We start from the raw sequence: 19744 nt of genomic DNA on the forward strand, positions 1-19744 counted from the left end.
TAGCTCATTTCACAGTCTCAGCCCATCAGAAATGCCTAACAACCGATGAAATACCGTACAATGAGCAAGCTACTTAGCCGCTGTGGATTATTGATAATGTAGCTGGAGGAATGCAGATTAACAGATGCCCTATTTCCTGATGTTATTGATTTTGCAGGGAGCAAGCAGTGATGACACTGAGCTGCGTTACTCCTCTCAGTATGAAGAGCGTCTGGATCCCTTTGCCTCTTTCAGCAGAAAGGTGGGTCTTTCCAACAAGGAAGCCACTTTGCTTTACCGTGGGAAATGCAGGAGCCTAATTGTCAGTTCCATTACTTTCTACAGTTATAATGGAAAGTAACTGATTCTTGTGAAAACTAAACATGATTCTACAGTCAACCCATGGTTTACAATCTGCTTGTCCTATTTCATGAAGGACCAATTTTAACCCCTCGCTTTTGCCAGTATTTTAATTCTAGGGTGTTGGGAGGAGTGTTAAACCTTAATTCCAAGCAGCAAGGGTGTCATTGAAATGTTTATCTGTGCTTCTGTCATGTGTTTGCCAGCATCACCTAGAACAAACCACAGAGGGCCCAAACGTAATTGATTTTAGCCTGCTAAAGGGTTCCTCTTGGGTGAGGTAGTTCAGGATAGTTCCTCCAGACCTAATTCACCATCAGTGAAACCCCTCACTGTCAATATCCTGAACATTATATTTGACTAGAAACTAACTGGACTTGCCATATCCAGAGGAACCTTGATTATCCAAAGAATGTTGGTGGGGAATATTTTGTTCGGTTAATCGAATGCTGGATAACATAGTTTAGCCAAGCATTGGGACCTTGTGATCTTGCTGGATAATCCATAATTTGGATAATCAGGGTTCCTCTGTAAATGCAGTGGTTACAAGCCACAGGTCAGAGGCTAGGAATTGTGGAGACAGCGACTCAACTCTGACTTCCCAAAGCTTGTCCATCATTTACAAAGCACAAATCAGGATATGTTGGCAAACTCCCCACTTGTCAATATAAATGCAGCTCCAATAGTACTCAAGAAGCTTGATATCATGCAGGACAAAGCAGCCTGTTGATTAAGACCCAATCCACAAACATTCACTCCCTTTACCACTGACACACAGTAGCAGTAGTGTGTGCCATTTCCAAGATGCATCTAGAATTTTGCTAAGGTTCCTTAGACAGCACCTTCCAAACCCACAACTACTTCCATCTAGAAGGACAAGGGCAGCAGATACATGGGAGAACCACCAGTGATGCCCACATCCAGTGAGCGTATTTTTAAAAATTGGGAAAACAAACCCAATTTGTTTTGTCAGTGCCTTCAAATCTGTATTCTCTGCTGTCAATGGAAGCAATTCCTCATTATTTTTCCAATAAAACCATTCACGATTTTGTACATGTATCAAATCTCCCCTTAACACTAGCTTCTCCAAGTTCACCCCACAACTGAAATCCCTCATCCCAGGTACAGATCAGTAAGTCTCCTCTTCACCCTGTCTTATACTCCTAAAGATGTCACAATGCCTGAGGCCAAGTCAGTGTTTTATAAAAGGATGCCTGTTCATAGTGGAGCAGGTAATGAAACTGAATTGGATTGAAGCTGGTGCTAGCTACATCTGTTGTAACCCTGAGCGAGTTGGATACTGTTGAAGTATTTTTTTCTCAAACGATATTGCAGGTGCTCAAAATTCATTGCTGTGAAATGACCCTGGTCATGTTTCAAGAAAAGTGTGTGTAAATCTTCAAAGTTCATATTACCTCCCTTTACAAATTACCTAAAAAGTGTGCATTAGAAATATGTCACTTGATTTTTAATGGTTCAATCCCAACCGAAAATGACTCCTTAATAAAAGATAGAAGTGTTTGGTGACTGTCTGGTCTCTTATACGCTTTTCTGGTACTGTATCTAGGAGCGTCAGCGCCGATATCTGAGTCTCAGCCCCTGGGATAAAGCTACTCTGAGTATGGTGAGTGCAGTTCACTTTCAGCTGTTAAAATGATTGGAACTCTTTATTTTGAAAGCTCTATAAAGCCTTTTCTTTTAATTTCAGGGCCGTGTCATCCTTTCTAACAAGTTGGCTCGCACTATTGCTTTTTTCTACACAGTGCTGCTGCACTGCCTGGTCTTTCTTGTAAGTGGTTTTATTAAGCTTCAGTGCTGGTGTCTGTACTGGTGCTACAATCAATCAGATGTACCAATGCAATAGGGCAGAGAGTTAGAGCATAGTTGCTGCTGGTATGACAGAGCAGAACTCATTAGAAACCAGAGTGACAGAACATAACACACTGTTTCAAGCTGCTGTAAAACAGAATATTGTGGTGCTAAGTTAACTGCAATTGAATACAGAGTGGGGCAATAAAACTACAATCATTTGTAGTCTCGTACCTCCATAGTAATTCCAGATTCAGCTGCTGCTCTTGTGCACCGGCCTATTCAATAGTAATTTATAGGGTAATGACTTTATTTAAACTTCCAAGCTTTCATTGATGACATAGTGTATTAACTCAGTCCCACTAAGTTCATAGTTGAGAGCAGGTATCCTGACTATTGTGTGTGTTTGTTCCTTTTGTATTCAAGATTTGCACACTCCACAGATCTGTTAAATCAGTGTATCTAGTTAATGACCACATCATTTACTCTAACAGTTTCTCAATCCATACTGCCGTGTGACACACTACCAGTGCCCCTATCTGACTGCTATGGGACACACTGCCAGTGTCCCTATCTGACTGCTATGGGACACACTGCCAGTGTCCCTATCTGACTGCCGTGTGACACACTGCCAGTGTCCCTATCTGACTGCTATGGGACACACTGCCAGTGTCCCTATCTGACTGCTATGGGACTCACTGCCAGTGTCCCTATCTGACTGCGATGGGACACACTGCCAGCATCCCTATCTGACTGCTGTGTGACACACTGCCAGTGTCCCTATCTGACTGCTATGTGACACACTGCCAGTGTCCCTATCTGACTGCTGTGTGACACACTGCCAGTGTCCCTATCTGACTGCGATGGGACACACTGCCAGTGTCCCTATCTGACTGCTGTGGGACACACTGCCAGTGTCCCTATCTGACTGCTATGGGACACACTGCCAGTGTCCCTATCTCACTGCTATGGGGCACACTGCCAGTGTCCCTATCTCACTGCTGTGTGACACACTGCCAGTGTCCCTGGCTGACTGCTATGGGACACACTGCCAGTGTCCCTATCTGACTGCTGTGTGACACACTGCCAGTGTCCCTGGCTGACTGCTATGGGACACACTGCCAGTGTCCCTATCTGACTGCTATGGGACACACTGCCAGTGTCCCTATCTGACTGCTGTGGGACACATTGCCTGTGTCCCTATCTGACTGCCATGTGACACACTGCCAGTGTCCCTATCTGACTGCTGTGTGACACACTGCCAGTGTCCCTATCTGACTGCTATGGGACACACTGCCAGTGTCCCTATCTGACTGCCGTGTGACACACTGCCAGTGTTCCTGGCTGACTGCTATGGGACACACTGCCAGTGTCCCAATCTGACTGCTATGTGACACACTGCCAGTGTCCCTATCTGACTGCTGTGTGACACACTGCCAGTGTCCCTATCTGACTGCTATGGGACACACTGCCAGTGTCCCTATCTGACTGCTATGTGACACACTGCCAGTGTCCCTATCTGACTGCTGTGTGACACACTGCCAGTGTCCCTATCTGACTGCTGTGTGACACACTGCCAGTGTCCCTATCTGACTGCTTGGTGACACACTGACAGTGTCCCTATCTGACTGCCGTGTGACACACTGCCAGTGTCCCTATCTGACTGCTGTAAGACACACTGCCAGTGTCCCTATCGGACTGCTATGGGACACACTGCCAGTGTCCCTATCTGACTGCTGTGTGACACACTGCCACTGTCCCTATCTGACTGCTGTGTGACACACTGCCAGTGTCTCTGACTGACTGCTACGGGACACACTGCCAGTGTCCCTATCTGACTGCTATGGGACACACTGCCAGTGTCCCTATCTGACTGCTATGGGACACACTGCCAGTGTCTCTGACTGACTGCTATGGGACACTCTGCCACTGTCCCTATCTGACTGCTATGGGACACACTGCCAGTGTCCCCATCTGACTGCTGTGTGACTCACTGCCAGTGTCCCTATCTGACTGCTATGGGACACACTGCCAGTGTCCCTCTCTGACTGCTATGTGACACACTGCCAGTGTCCCTATCTGACTGCTGTGTGACACACTGCCAGTGTCCCTATCTGACTGCTGTGGGACACACTGCCAGTGTCTCTGACTGGCTGCTATGGGACACACTGCCAGTGTCTCTGACTGACTGCTATGGGACACACTGCCAGTGTCCCTATCTGACTGCTATGGGACACACTGCCAGTGTCCCTATCTGACTGCTATGGGACACACTGCCAGTGTCCCTATCTGACTGCTATGGGACACACTGCCAGTGTCCCTATCTGACTGCTATGGGACACACTGCCAGTGTCCCTATCTGACTGCTATGGGACACACTGCCAGTGTCTCTGACTGACTGCTATGGGACACACTGCCAGTGTCCCTATCTGACTGCTGTGTGACACACTGCCAGTGTCTCTGACTGACTGCTATGGGACACACTGCCAGTGTCCCTATCTGACTGCTATGGGACACACTGCCAGTGTCTCTGACTGACTGCTATGGGACACACTGCCAGTGTCTCTGACTGACTGCTATGGGACACACTGCCAGTGTCCCTATCTGACTGCTGTGTGACACACTGGCAGTGTGTCACACAGCAGCCAGTCAGAGACACTGGCAGTGTGTCACATAGCAGTCAGATAGGGACACTGGCAGTGTGTCCCATAGCAGTCAGATAGGGACACTGGCAGTGTGTCCCATAGCAGTCAGATAGGGACACTGGCAGTGCGTCACACAGCAGTCAGATAGGGACACTGGCAGTGTGTCCCATAGCAGTCAGTCAGAGACACTGGCAGTGTGTCCCATAGCAGTCAGATAGGGACACTGGCAGTGTGTCACACAGCAGTCAGATAGGGACACTGGCAGTGTGTCACACAGCAGTCAGATAGCAGTCCCTATCTGACTGCTGTGTGACACACTGCCGGTGTCCCTATCTGACTGCTATTGGACACACTGCCAGTGTCCCTATCTGACTGCTGTGTGACACACTGCCAGTGTCCCTATCTGACTGCTATGGGACACACTGCCAGTGTCCCTATCTGACTGCTATGGGACACACTGCCAGTGTCTCTGACTGACTGCTATGGGACACACTGCCAGTGTCTCTGACTGGCTGCTGTGGGACACACTGCCCGTGTCCCTATCTGACTGCTATGGGACACACTGCCTGTGTCCCTATCTGACTGCTATGGGACACACTGCCTGTGTCCCTATCTGACTGCTGTGTGACACACTGCCTGTGTCCCTATCTGACTGCTGTGTGACACACTACCAGTGTCCCTATCTGACTGCTATGTGACACACTGCCAGTGTCCCTATCTGACTGCTATGTGACACACTGCCAGTGTCCCTATCTGACTGCTATGTGACACACTGCCAGTGTCCCTATCTGACTGCCATGTGACACACTGCCAGTGTAGTTGACTCTAGTTGCCCTCTGAAATGCACCAATCGAGGCACTTATTTCAAGCAGCAATTCATGATGAGCAATAAGTGTTGGCCTAGCCAGCAATGTCCCATCTCCCATGCGCAAACAATAAAATCCTGCACGATCAATATCCTGATGTCATAGACCCATGGTACAGAAAGGTTGCTAAAGGTGAAGCAAACTCCCCCAAGCTGCCGTCTAACATTTAACACGCAAAATCCCAGTGGCCAGTTATGATTAATGTTCTTGTTCCAAACCAGCTCTCACTGCCTGTGTGTTAGTGATTTGTTCAGATATCTCTCTTGTATCCGTCATATGCTACAGCTCCACAGTATGGATCCTCTCGATACAGATTGTGCTGATTAAACATATTTCAGAATCTAATTAAAGTCAGCAAATTTAGTATCTCACCTTGGAATTTGCCGATTGTTTGTATGTGCGTTAAAGGTCATGCTTTACCTATTATCTGTATTTTCCAGGTGCTGTATAAGGTGGCTTGGAGTGAAAGTGTGGGCAGAGATTGTGTTGCCTATTGTGCAAAGAAGTAAGTATTCTAACACTTTGGAATGTCTGCTTTATTCATATCAGTGTTACACCCAGAACCTTCATTAGTGAGCTTATTTCACTTTATTTCTCCATTCTTCACCGTTGGGTATTTCAGTTCAGCTTCAAACTCTTCCTAAATGTTTTTTTTTACTTGAATTTCCTCTGCAGGTTGTTTCTGCAGAATGGTATCATGAAAATATGGGAATACTTTCAATAAACAGCAGTTTTTATTTCAAGGATAAGTTGTTTTAAGAGACAGCAGTTGAAAGAAATAACAAAAAAGAACCAACTAGGTCACTCTAAAATCTACTGAAAGAACCTAAGAAATTTAAAGAACAGGAAATATTACTGAGCTCAGAACAGCAGCCTTTTTTCCATAGATCAACATGACTTCCCTGCCTTCTCTCCATATCCCCCAAACCCCAGTCTCTATTGAAATATACCTGAATTTCCTTTCACCTCAGTTTTAGTCTCCACTTGCCTGTTTTAATAATTCCTCAATTCTCTTGTCCTTTGGGGAAAATTACCTTCCAACTCCCTCACTTACTGCTGATGCTCAGTAATTATTCAGGATTTAAAGGTATGCATTTAGGAAATAATTTTCCCGGGTTATCTTCAGAATGTCAGTTGGAAACCTCAAAATTTGTAGAAAGAGCCCCAACTTCCTCAACCTAACCTCGTGGTTAAAAATCACATCACACCAGGTTATAGTCCAACAGGTTTATTTGAAAGGAGCAGAAAGTGAGGTCTGCAGCTGCTGGAGATCAGAGTCGATAAATGGTGCTGGAAAAGCACAGGAGGACAGGTAGCATTCGAGGAGCAGGAGAATTGACATCTCAGGCATAAGCCCTTCATCAGGAATGTGGGTGGGGGGAACGTGACTGAGAGATAAGTGGAAGGGTAGGGCGAGGGAGGTGGTAGATGGGAAGGCAGTTGATTAATGCAGGAGGGAGGTGATAGTGGTAGTCGGAGGGGAGAGTGGTGCGGGTAGGTGGGAAGGAAGATCGGCAGGTAGGACAGTTCGAGAGGACAGTGCTGAGTTGACGGGATTTTGTGTAACTAAAAGGTCAAAGATTAATTTAGAAGCAAAATACACATGAATAAAATGTTTCAATATAATCAATAATCATAGGAGCTTCATCAGCAAGGAAAGGATCATACACGTATGTAACTTCAATAGTCATGACGCACAGACTGACACAAATGATACTATCAGAGCAATACTTGTACTGAATATTGATCTGAAAAGATAATTTCCGATTAATATGATGAAGGACAGTGCTCCAAAAGCTTGTACTTCCAAATAAACCTGTTGGACTATAACCTGGTGTTATGTGAATTCTAATTTTGTACACCCCAGTCCAACACCAGCGCCTCCAAATCAAAACCCCGTGGTGCAATTGCCAGCTATTTTGAATGAAACCTTTTCTGCTCACCCTGAAGGCTAAATACAGACTTGTTGGCCAAAGAGCATGTTCTGTACTGTATGATCCTATGAAGTAGACCCACAATCCTGGATCGAAATCCAAGAAACCTCACCTGGTAACATTATGTGACCTTCACTACACCACCCAGGGATTCAAAGGCATATTCACCACTAGCTTCTCAGGTACACCTTGATATGGACAAGAACTGGCCATTGACATCCACATCCTGAGTTTGATTTTTGATTTAATTAGGTGACTACAACTGCGTGCAGCCCTTCCAGAAAATAATCTGAGCAGTGTCTCAGCTTTCTGTCATGCAATCTCTATAACTCCTGGATCTTTTCCTGTGCTCCATTTATCATGTGCATTCCCTCTTCTGACTCGTAAGCTGAGGGCAATTACAGTCCAATTGCTTTGGAGTCTGGTTTCATTGAATTACTTTGATATCAATCTGAAAATACCTTTTCAGATCAATATTCAGTACTAGTATTGCTCTGATAGTATAATTTGTGTCAGTCTGTGCGTCATGACTATTGAAGTTACATACGTGTATGATCCTTTCCTTGCCGATGAAGCCTCCTGTGATTATTGACTATATTGAAGCATTTTGTTCATGTGTATTTTGCTTCTAAATTAATGTCTGATCTTTTAAAATCTTTATCTCTGATTTTGACCTCTTCCCAATAAATTCAATCATCATAAATGTCTCTGAAATAGTCCAGTCTTTATAATAGCTGAATTTATGTGCTGCCTGATCCTTAAAGAACATCTATAATGACAACAAGTAAGGGACCTCTCCTATCATTCATAAGATTACCAATTCCACATGAAGGTTGTTTTATCTACATTTCAGTAGTTTCTCACTTTGCTCGAGTTCAAACACAATAAATGTCCCTTTCCCCAATGACATCCAGTCACTTCTTTCCTTCTCCATCTGCAGCATGAGGTAACCCATCCAATTTGGGGAGCTAAAGCCTGATGTTCTGAGCCAAACATTCCTAATGAAGGGCTTATGTCTGACATTGACTCTCCTGCACCTTGGATGATGCTTGACCTGTTGTTCTTTTTCCACACCACACTTTTTGACTCAAATTCCCTCAAATACAGCACCCATTGCAGCATGCACATAGAGGGCAGATCATGCAATGAATTAAATTTAGGAGACACTGACAAAAGCATTGCAAATCCCAGACATCCACCTTCCCAAACTGACCAATGCTGGAGTTTTCCTTCTCACTGTTGCAAACTAATTGGTAGAAATTGATTGCTAATTCTCAACAATTCCATTTCCATGTTATGAGAATGGTAGAAGTCAAACAGGATGAATCTTGGTCTTTTCTGGCTGACCCTTCATCCCTGTGCAGCCTGAGGATCTGGTCCTCTCCATTGCTTCACATCACTCAAGAACCTCCTCCTGCAGAGCACTGGTTCCTGCCTTTCTTAAGCCTCACTGTTATTCCCATCTGAAAACAGAACAGTACAGAAGGGTATAGGCCCTTCAGCCCTCAATGTTGAGCTGACCTTTTATTCTCAGATCAAACTAACCCTTCATTGTACTGTCATCCATGTGCCTATCCAAGAGTTGTTTAAATGTCCGTAGTGTATCTGACTTGACTACCACTGCTGGCAGTTCATTCCATGCAGCCACCACACTCTCTCTAAAGAACCTACCTCTGACATCTCCCCTAAACCTTCCTCCAGTCACTTTAAACTTATGCCCCCTCGTGATAGCCATCTTCCCCCTGGGAAAATGTCTCTGGCTATTCATTCTATCTATACCACTCATCGTCTTGTACACCTCTATCAAGTCCCCCCCTCATCCTTCTTCACTCCAATGAGAAAAGCCCTAGCTCACTCACCCTTTCTTCATAAGACAAGCCCCTCCAGTCCAGGCAGCATCCTGGTAAATATCCTCTGCACCCTCTATAAGGCTTCCACATCCTTCCTATAATGAGGCAACCAGAACACAGTATTCCAAGTGTGGTCTAACCAGGGCTTTGTAGAGCTGCAGGATAACCTTGCGGCTATTAAACTCAATCCCCCTGCTTATGAAAGTCGACGCACCATACGCCTGCTTAATAACCCTATCCACTTGGGTGGCAACGTTGAGGAATCTGCACTTTTTCATTAAAGATGCCAGGTGGCCTCCTTCAGTCAGCACCACTTAGAAGATAGACTATCTGAGCATGATATCAGTGCTGTTTGTTGGAGCTTGTTGTGCACAAATCACCAACCATATTACCTAACATCGAGATAGTGACCTCTTAATGTATTTAATTGGTTGCAAAGCATATTGAGATATCCTGAGGGGTTTTGAAAGATGCTGTGAAAATGGAAGTCTTCCTTCTCATACAGTTCAACAGTGGGATTTATTTTGAGTGTGTGTGTGAGAGAGAGAGAGAGCGAGAGAGAAAGATTCAGTTGTTTCTTCTGGGCACTGTTAACAACATTGGCTATTCTCACCCAAATATATTAGTGGGTTTGCATATTATTATTGACATGATCAATGTACATTTACATTTTTACGTATTTATTTATATTTTATACAAATGTTGATGTATTCATCGTTGGTCAGTATCTAAAAGTGATGTTAATAAGTTGCTACATATTTGCCCTTTGCAGCTTCAGTCAATGCTGAACATTCTGTGTGGTGTTGTGAATATTCTCAGTGCCAGTGATTTGTCCTTTTCCTTTCTGTAGGTATTCTGACCATCTGCACAAGTTCCATGAGAACGCTGATGCAAGGGATATGTGGCAGTGAAGCAGAAGTTCTGGGTGACCTGAGGGTAGTGCTGAATGACTGGACTCTAGCAGTTCTGTCCTTGGATAAAGTCTTGCTTAGATGCCTTACCACACCAGTGTAGTTCAGTATTTTATTTCAGCAAGCCAGGAGAGTTTGGGGCTGCATTCCTTTGATGCATCTTTACACAAGAAATTTGGTTTTTACTTTCCTCCACGAGCAGTAAAAAACAGCTCATCGACTAAACATGATTTGATTTGCAATCTTTTTGCTTTGCTTCATAGTTGTTTCATTGCAAATAGCCCTGTATCAGTTGATCATATGCTAAGACTGTATTGCTGAGTGTATTGTACACATGAGAGTGCATGAATTATCAAGACAAAGGGAAGTACTGAGCTTCTCTGCTCGCTTTCTACAGTGATTCTGTAGAAGCAGATCTTGCACTTGCAAACCTGCCTCTTCAAAATTCTAAATGCCTTTAGTCTATTATTGAAATAGACTATAACTTCCCTAACTTCAAGATTGCAGCAATTATATTAAAAATGATTTTGAATAACGTTGATTTAATTAATAACAATTTTGGTGTAACTGAAAGGTTGTGTGTGTAATAACCCTACTAGAGGTGAATTACTTGATGGTTCATTTAAGGGCAGTGGGGGAGCTACTTCAGCTTAGTGAAAGCTCTGTGTTTTCATGTCAACAAATCTGACACTGCAGCCTTCTCATTTCCAGCTTTTACATCACATCATTCATATTAACTCAATAGTCACAAGTATCATCTTTAGTGTTAAATAAAGATATCTGTGCAAGCGTACTGATAGATCTGAAGGAAGTGTGATTGTTCTCTGCCACAGGCTGCTAAGGGTCAAATGAATGGAAAAACTGGTCAGCAAAATTCTAGTAAAAAGTGTCAGCCTACAATTTGCTGGGAGTATGCAGTCAGCAGATTGTGCGTTTCTGTTACAAGTTCTGTTCCAGTGAAGAAGCAGTGTGGGTATATTGTGAGCTATTATGTTATAAATGTGCAACTCCATCACTAACCACTCTCAAAATCCAAGTACGTGTGCTTGCTTACTGCTACCTAATGCTGTTCTGGGTAACAAAGTGAACACTTCCAGCCTTGAATAAATCATTTGACATCTGTAGTTCAATATTGCCTTGTTCATTTTCAACTGTTGTCACAACGTGGCTTCGCAATGATTTCTGAATTAACCTTTTTAAAGCTACAAAAACAAATGGGACGTTGAAAATAATTTGAACATAACACTGATGGAAAAGTCTGAAATGCTGTTAACCATGCTGTCATTTCATCACCCCACAACCCCTCTGATTTTAGACAAGGAGTCCCCATGGACAATGTGGTATGTAATCCAAATAGAGCCAAATACAGCATGGAAACAGACCCTTCGGCACAACTCGTCCCTGCCAACTAGATATCCTAACCTAATCTAGTCCTATTTGCCAGCACTCAGCACATATCCCTCTAAATCCTTCCCATTCATATCCCCACACAGATGCCTTTTAAATGTTGTCATTGTACTAGTTTCTACCTCTTCCTCATTCCATACACACACCACCCTCTGTGTGAAATATTTGCCCCTTAGGTCCCTTTGAACTCTCTTCCCTCTCACCCTAAACCTATGCCCTCAAGTTCTGGACTCCCCCACCCCAGGGAAAAGTCCTTGTCTATTTACCCAAGCCATGCTTCTTATGATTTTATAAACCTCTATAAGGTCATCCCTCAGCCTCCGACGCTGTAGGAAAAACAGCCCCAGCCTGTTCAGCCTCTCCATAGAGCAAGTGATCTGGAGATATGGGCAGCTGATGGAGTTTAAATTTACTTAATGAAAGATAAAGGTGATCATGAAATTATCGATTGTCGTAAAACTCCAACTGGCTCATTAATCTCCTTGGGAAAGGAAATCTACCATCTTTATCTGATCTGATCTCGCATGATTCCACACTACAGTGATGTGGTTGATACGTAACTGTCCTGTGAAATGGCCGAACAAGCAACTTGTATTCCTAAGAACTTAAGAACTAGCAGCAGGAATAGGCAATTCAGCCCCTCAAGCCTGTTCCACTATTTGAATACGATCATGGCTGATCCCATCTCAGCCTTGACTCCACTTTCCTGCCCTCTCTCCATAACCTCTCCCCATGTCTGTGTGGGATTCTGCCAGATGCTTTGTTTTCCTCACACAATCAAAAGATGTGCAGGTTAGGTGGATTGGCCATGGTAAATTGTGATGCGAAAGTGAGGACTGCAGATACTGGAGATCTGAGTGAAGATTAGAGTGGTGCTGAAAAAGCACAGCAGGTCAGGCAGCATCCGAGGAGCAGGAAAATCAACATTTCGGGCAAAAACCCTTCATCAGGAATGAGGCAGGGTGCCTGTGGGATGGAGAGATAAATGGGAGGGGGGTGGGGCTGGGGAGAAGGTAGCTAAGTGTACAATAGGTGGATGGAAGTGGGGCTGAAGGTGATAGGTCAGAGAGGAGGGTGAAGCGGATAGGTGGTAAGAAAGGTTGGCAGGTAGAACAGGTCATGAGAATGGTGCTGAGCTGGCAGGTTGGAACTGGGTAAGGTGGGGAGTGAGGGGAAATGAGGAAACTGGTGAAGCCCTGTCGTTGAAGTGTTCTGAGGTAGAAGATGAGGTGGTGAGGGAGTAGCGATAGAGGAGGCCCAGGACCTGCATGTCTTCGGCAGAGTGGGAGGGGGAGTTGAAATGTTTGGCCACGGAGCGGTGGGGTTGATTGGTGCAGGTGTCCCAGAGATGTTCCCTAAAGCACTCTGCGAGAAAGCATCCAGTCTCCCCAATGTAGAGGAGACTGCATTGGGAGCAACATACAGTAAATGACGTGTGTGGAAGTGCAGGTGAAACTTTGATGGATGTGGAAGGCTCCTTTGGGGCCTGGGATGGAGATGAGGTGGGAGGTGTGAGCACAGGTTTTGCAATTCCTGCAGTGGCAGGGGAAGATGCCAGGACAGGAGAGTGGCTTGTTTGGGGGGGGGGCGTAGACCTGACCAGATAGTCATGGAGGGAACGGTCTTTGCAGAAGGCAGAAAGGGGTGGAGAGGGAAATATATCCCTGGTGGTGGGGTCTGTTTGGTGGTGGCGGAAATGTCGGTGGATGATTTGGTTTATGTGAAGGTTGGTAGGGTGGAAGGTGAGCACCAGGGGATTCTGTCCTTGTTGCTGTTGGAGGGGTGGGGTTTGAGGGTGGAGGTGCGGGACTTGGATGAGATGCGTTGGAGGGCATCTTTAACCACGTGGGAAGGGAAATTACGGTCTTTAAAGAAGGAGGCCATCTGGTGTGTTCTGTGGTGGAACTGGTCCTCCTGGGAGCAAATACGGCGGAGGTGGAGGAATTGGGAATACGGGATGGCATTTTTGCAGGAGGTAGGATGGGAAGAGGTGTAATCCAGGTAGTTGTGGGAGTCGGTGGGTTAAATTGCCCATAGTTTTCAGGGATGTATAGGTTAAGTGCATTAGCAATGGGAAATGCTGGGTTACAGAAAAAAGTTAAGGAGATGGGTCTGGATGGGATGCTCTTGGAGGGTCTGTATGGACTTGTTGGGCTGAATGGCCTGTTTCCACACTCAGGATTTTGTGAATTTAAAAAAATTATCTCACCTTTGGAATCAATCTCGTGAACCTCCTCTAAACTCCCTTCTTTGCAACTACATCCTTCCTCAGAGACCAAAACCGTACATGATGCTCCAATTACAGTCTCGGTGATGTCTTGTACAGTTGCAGCAACACTGCCCTATTCCTTTAGCAATAATGCCAACATTTTATTTGACTTTATTAGCTGATTAGTTTTCTGTGATTCATACACAAAGATGCCCAGATCCCTTTGCACCAAAGCACTCAGAAATTTATTTCCTATTAGATATTAAATTTCCTTTCCATTCTTCTTACCAAAATGACTAACCTCTCACCTATCTACACCTGCCAGATTTTGGCACATTCACCTAATCTATCCATATTCATCTTTTCATGTTTTATTTCCTATTTGCAATTTACTGTCCCACCTATTTTAGTATCATTTACAAATTTAGCTATAGTACTTTCTTTTCCTGCATCCAAGTTATTCCTACAGATTGTAAATAGTTGGGGCCGATGAACCAACCCTGTGGCTTGTGGAATACATACATTCTATCCATAAAAATGACCCTGACCTTCCTGCTACTTCAACACACCACCATGTTCCCTGCAGCCTTCAGGACATAATATCAACTTCAATAATTTCGGACCTGAGCACCTTCCATGTCCTCACCCTGACCCCCACACATCAGGCCTTGTCAGCACATGGGCTGCTTTCATCACAGCCAACCCATTTACACTCACTATTAGCTAGCAGCTTCTCTTTCTCCCCAGCTCACTGTTCCTCATTTCTTTCTCTACCCAACTGCTGTTTTTTTTTTCTCTCTCTCTCAGCTCCATCTGCACCTATTGTTTACTCCCCCTTCCAACCCATCCCATGTTCAGCATATATATTTTCTGAAGTTGAAGGCGTATACTGTACCTTTAAGAGAGAGAGAATGCTGTTTTGTGCTGAGATGTCTGTCATATGAATAGCTAGCAGTCTCAGAGTATACTGGAAAATTGAAAATATGTAATATTTGGCTGTGAAATAAATACCTGAGTTGTTTTCACAACAATTCGAATCTAACCGATTAGCTTAAATTATACCCCAGGATACCAAAACCCAATTGAGTTGACTTTATTGTTTTTTTTGCCAATCTCCAACCAAGAGATGATCTGATGTTTGAATTGAATTTAATTTATTGTCATGTGTACCAAGGCCCAGTTGAAAGCTTTGTCTTGTGAGCAATGCAGGCAGATCACATAGTTAAGTAGCATAGATAAGTAAATAATAGGTAAACAGCAGCAAAAACCAAAATACAGAAGAAGCAGACATTTTGAAAGTGTGACATTGAGACCACCTGCCATTGACAGAATAACTGCCAGCAAAACAGTCTCTATCAAAGGTCCTTTTTTCATATGAAATATTAGATTAGATTACTTACAGTGTGGAAACAGGCCCTTCAGCCCAACAAGTCCATACCGCCCCGCCGAAGCGCAACCCACCCATACCCCTATATCTACCCCTTACCTAACACTATGGGCAATTTAGCATGGCCAATTCACCTGACCTGCACATCTTTGGACTGTGGGAGGAAACCGGAGCACCCGGAGGAAACCCACGCAGACACGGAGAGAATGTGCAAACTCCACACAGTCAGTCGCCTGAGGCGGGAATTGAACCCGGGTCTCTGGCGCTGTGAGGCAGCAGTGCTAATCACTGTGCCACCGTGCCGCCCACATGGTTAGTTAAATTAAACATGAGAGAAATGGCTCTTAAAATTGCTAAAGAGTATCTGGGGTTTGAAGATGATTCCCAAATTTGCTAAGGACGTTTAGAAAAATAGAAAAAGGCCATACCTTTAGAATTAGCAAAGAGGTTAGAACTGGGTCTTACCAGGGACAAAAATAAAGCTGAAATTGTAAGGGAGTTAATCAAGCACTTAGGTGTTTCAGAGAAACAGACAAGTGCAGTAGAGTTAGAAAAACCTAAATTACAATTGAGGAAAATGGAGCTAGAAGATAAAGAAAGGGAAAGAGAGAAAAGATCCTTAGCTGAGCAGCGCAAGAGAGAATTTGAACTTCAGAAGTTGCGAATTTGTCAGGAAAGTCGAGTTAACAGGATGGGGATGATGAGAGAAGGTAGTGATATATACAAATATGTTAAAACTGCCACATTTTGATGAGAAAGATGTCAAAGCCGCCTTTATTTCATTTGAAAAACTGCCTAGGCAGATGGAGTGGTCAGAGAACTGGATAATGTTAGTTCAGACTAAGCTCGTAGGCGAGCTAGTGAGGTATTTGCAGTGCTGTCAGATGAGGAGTCAAGAGGTTATGAAGATGTCAAACTGGCTATTATGAGTGTTTATGAATTGGTACCAGAAGCATATTGACAGCGGTTCAGAAACATAAAGGAGGAGCCAGGTCAGACTTATGTTGAGTTGGAAAGAATTAAACAGTAATTTTGATAGATGGGTGCAGGCCTTAAAAATAGATAAGACCTATGAGGCTCTAAGGGAGATTATTCTGCTGGAGGAGTTTAAAAAGTCACTTCCAGAGATGATAAGAATTCATATGGATGAACAAAGTTCAAGAGCAACAGAGATGACAGATGAATATACATTGGTGCATAAAATGAAATTTAGCTTCCGACAGGAATTTCATCCTGTGAGGAATAGAAATCGGGAGGAGAGATCCTACACTACAAAACAAAACGTAGAGCACATTGGTAATAGTTTACCACAGGTTAAAAAAGAAGCCCAAGAGGGTGAAAAGGAGGCAAAAGGCCTCAGGTGTTTCCACTGTGGTAAAGTGGGACATGTCGAGGAGCTGCAGGAGAGTGCACAGCCTAGGCCAGGGCAGGGTATGGAGTTAGTGCATGTTCACTGTAAAGACTTTGCCTCTGTGGATACAGTTTACTCAGAAAGAATTGGGGGAGAAGGGAAAGACATTATAATTTTGAGAGATACAGGATCTAATCAGTATCTAATAGTAAGAGATTAATGTGTTTGCTCTCTTTCTGGCCTTGCACCCAAAAGAGTGATAATTTCTGGGATTGAATTAAATTTATTGTAACGTGTGTCAAGGCACAGTGAAAGGCTTTGTTTTGCGAGCAATACCTGCAGATTACATAGTTAAGTAGCATGGATAGTAAATAATATGTAAACAGCCGCAAAAACAAAAACACAGGTACAGGCAAATGCTAAGAGTTTGTGAGTCCATTCAGTATTCTAGCAATAGGGTAGAAACTGTTTTGAAACGGGCTCGTGCGTGTGATCAGGGTTCTGTACCTTCTGCCAATGGTGCAGGTTATAGAAAAGCATTACCAGGATGGGATGGATCTTTGAGAATGCTGGCGGCCTTTCCTTGACAGCGGGCCTGGTAGATGGATTCTATAGATGGGAGGTTGGTCTTTGTGATTGTCCAGGCCGAGTTCACCACTCTCTGTAACTGTCTCTGATCTTGAATGGTACAGTTGCCATACCAGGTAATGATAATTCCAGACAGAATACTCTCGATGGCACATCTATAAAAGGTGCCAAATTTCCTCAGCTGCCTGAGGAAGAAGAGACGTTGTGGGGATTTTGTAACCAGTGTGTCCACATGAAGAGTCCAAGAAAGCTTGTTGTGGATGCCCACTCCCAGGCGCTTGACACTCTCCACTCGTTCCACCTCTGTGCTGTTAATACGTAGGGGGGCATGAGTAACATCCCGCCAAAAGTCAATAATAAGTTCTTTGGTTTTGCTGGCATTGAGAGCTAGGTTGTTCTCAGTGCACCACTTTTCCAGGTCTTCCCCCTCCCATCTGTAGTCTGTTGCGTCGCCATCTGACATTCAACCAACTATGGTGGCATCATCAGCGAACTTGTAAATGGCATTAGTCTGGTATTTGGTGATGCTGTCATGGGTATACAGTGAGTACAGTACGGGGCTGAGCACACACTCCTAGGGGGCTCTAGTGTTGAGTGTTAGTGAGGATGAAATATTGTCCCCAATCTTCACTGATTATGGCCTGTGGGTCAGGAAGCTGAGGATCCAGTTGCAGAGAGTGGTGCTTAGTCCAAGATAGAACCGAGAACATAGAACAGTACAGCACAGAACAGGCCCTTCAGCCCACGATGTTGTGCCGACCACTGATCCTCATGTATGCATCCTCAAGTTTCTGTGACCATATGCATGTCCAGGAGTCTCTTAAATATCCCCAATGACCCTGCCTCCACAACTGCTGCTGGCAACGCATTCCATGCTCTCTCAACTCTCTGTGTAAAGAACCCGCCTCTGACATCCCCTCTATACTTTCCTCCAACCAGCTTAAAACTATGACCCCTCATGTTAGTCATTTCTGCCCTGGGAAATAGTCTCTGGCTAGCGACTCTATCTATGCCTCTCATTATCTTGTATACCTCAATTAGGTCCCCTCTCCTCCTCCTTTTCTCCAATAAAAAAAGTCTGAGCTCAGTCAACCTCTCTTCATAAGATAAGCCCTCCAGTCCAGGCAGCATCCTGGTAAACCTCCTCTGAACCCTCTCCAAAGTATCCACATTTTTCCTATAATAGGGCGACCAGAACTGGATGCAATATTCCAAGTGCGGTCTAACCAAAGTTTTATAGAGCTGCAACAAGATCTCACGCCTCTTAAACTCAATGCCCCTGTTAATGAAAGCCAAAACACCATATGCTTTCTTAACAATCCTGTCCACTTATGTGGCCATTGTAAGGGATCTATGTACCTGCACACCAAGATACCTCTGTTCCTCCACACTGCCAAGAATCCTATCCTTAATCCTGTACTCAGCTTTCAAATTCGACCTTCCAAAATGCATTACCTCGCATTTATCCAGGTTGAACTCTATCTGCCACCTCTCAGCCCATCTCTGCATCCTGTCAATGTCCCGCTGCAGCCTACAACAGCCCTCTATACTGTCAACGACGCCTCCAACCTTTGTGTCATCTGAAAACCTGCTGACCCATCCTTCAATCCCCTCATCCAAGTCATTAATAAAAATTACAAACAGTAGAGGCCCAAGGACAGAGCCCTGTGGAACACATTCACCCTAGACCTCCAGGCAGAATATTTTCCTTCTACTACCACTCGCTGTCTTCTGTTAGCCAGCCAATTCTGTATCCAGACAGCTATGTTCCCCTGAATCCCATTCCTCCTGACCTTCTGAATGAGCTTACCATGGGGAACCTTATCAAATGCCTTGCTGAAATCCATATACACCACATCCACAGCTCGAACCCTCACCAACTTTTCTAGTCACATCCTCAAAGAACTCGATAAAGTTTGTGAGGCATGACCTGACCCTCACAAAGCTGTGTTGACTGCATTTAATCACGCCATGCTCTTCCAGATGGTCATAAATCCTATCCCTCAGAATCCTTTCTAACACCTTGCAGATGACAGACATGAGACTGACTGGTCTGTAATTGCCGGGAATTTCCCTATTTCCTTTCTTGAAGAGAGGAATTACATTTGCCTCTCTCCAGTCCTCAGGTACGACTCCAGTGGAGAGTGAGGATGCAAAGATCTTTGCAAGTGGCGAAGCAATTGTATTTCTCGTTTCCCAAAGCAGCCGAGGACAAATCTGGTCCGGGCCTGGTGACTTGTCGATCTTAATGTTTGACAAAATTTTCAGCACATCAGCTTCCTCTATCTCTATTCATTCCAGCATGCACACCTGCTCTTCAAAGGTTTCATTCACTACAAAGTTCGTTTCTTTCGTAAAGACAGAAGCAAAAAACTCATTTAGGGCTTCCCCTACCTCCTTGGACTCCACACACAAATTCCCTATGCTATCCCTGATCGGCCCTACTCT

At 44.4% G+C, this 19744-nt stretch overlaps 1 protein-coding gene across 1 annotated transcript in view; it reads left to right on the plus strand.

Annotated features, from left to right (window-relative positions):
* The window catches only part of LOC140491292 (protein CASP-like), a 618172-nt gene extending 606688 nt beyond the window's left edge, over positions 1-11484 (plus strand). Inside the window, exons 19-23 of the mRNA XM_072589278.1 lie at positions 158-241; positions 1907-1963; positions 2048-2128; positions 6100-6164; positions 10294-11484. Coding sequence (XP_072445379.1) covers positions 158-241; positions 1907-1963; positions 2048-2128; positions 6100-6164; positions 10294-10354 — 348 coding nt within the window. The 3' untranslated portion in view covers positions 10355-11484. The remainder of the gene's footprint in view (positions 1-157; positions 242-1906; positions 1964-2047; positions 2129-6099; positions 6165-10293) is intronic.
* The last annotated feature ends 8260 nt before the right edge of the window (positions 11485-19744 follow it).

This window comes from Chiloscyllium punctatum, chromosome 19 (genome assembly GCF_047496795.1).
Source record: "Chiloscyllium punctatum isolate Juve2018m chromosome 19, sChiPun1.3, whole genome shotgun sequence".
In the NCBI taxonomy this organism is placed as follows: Eukaryota; Metazoa; Chordata; class Chondrichthyes; order Orectolobiformes; family Hemiscylliidae; genus Chiloscyllium; species Chiloscyllium punctatum.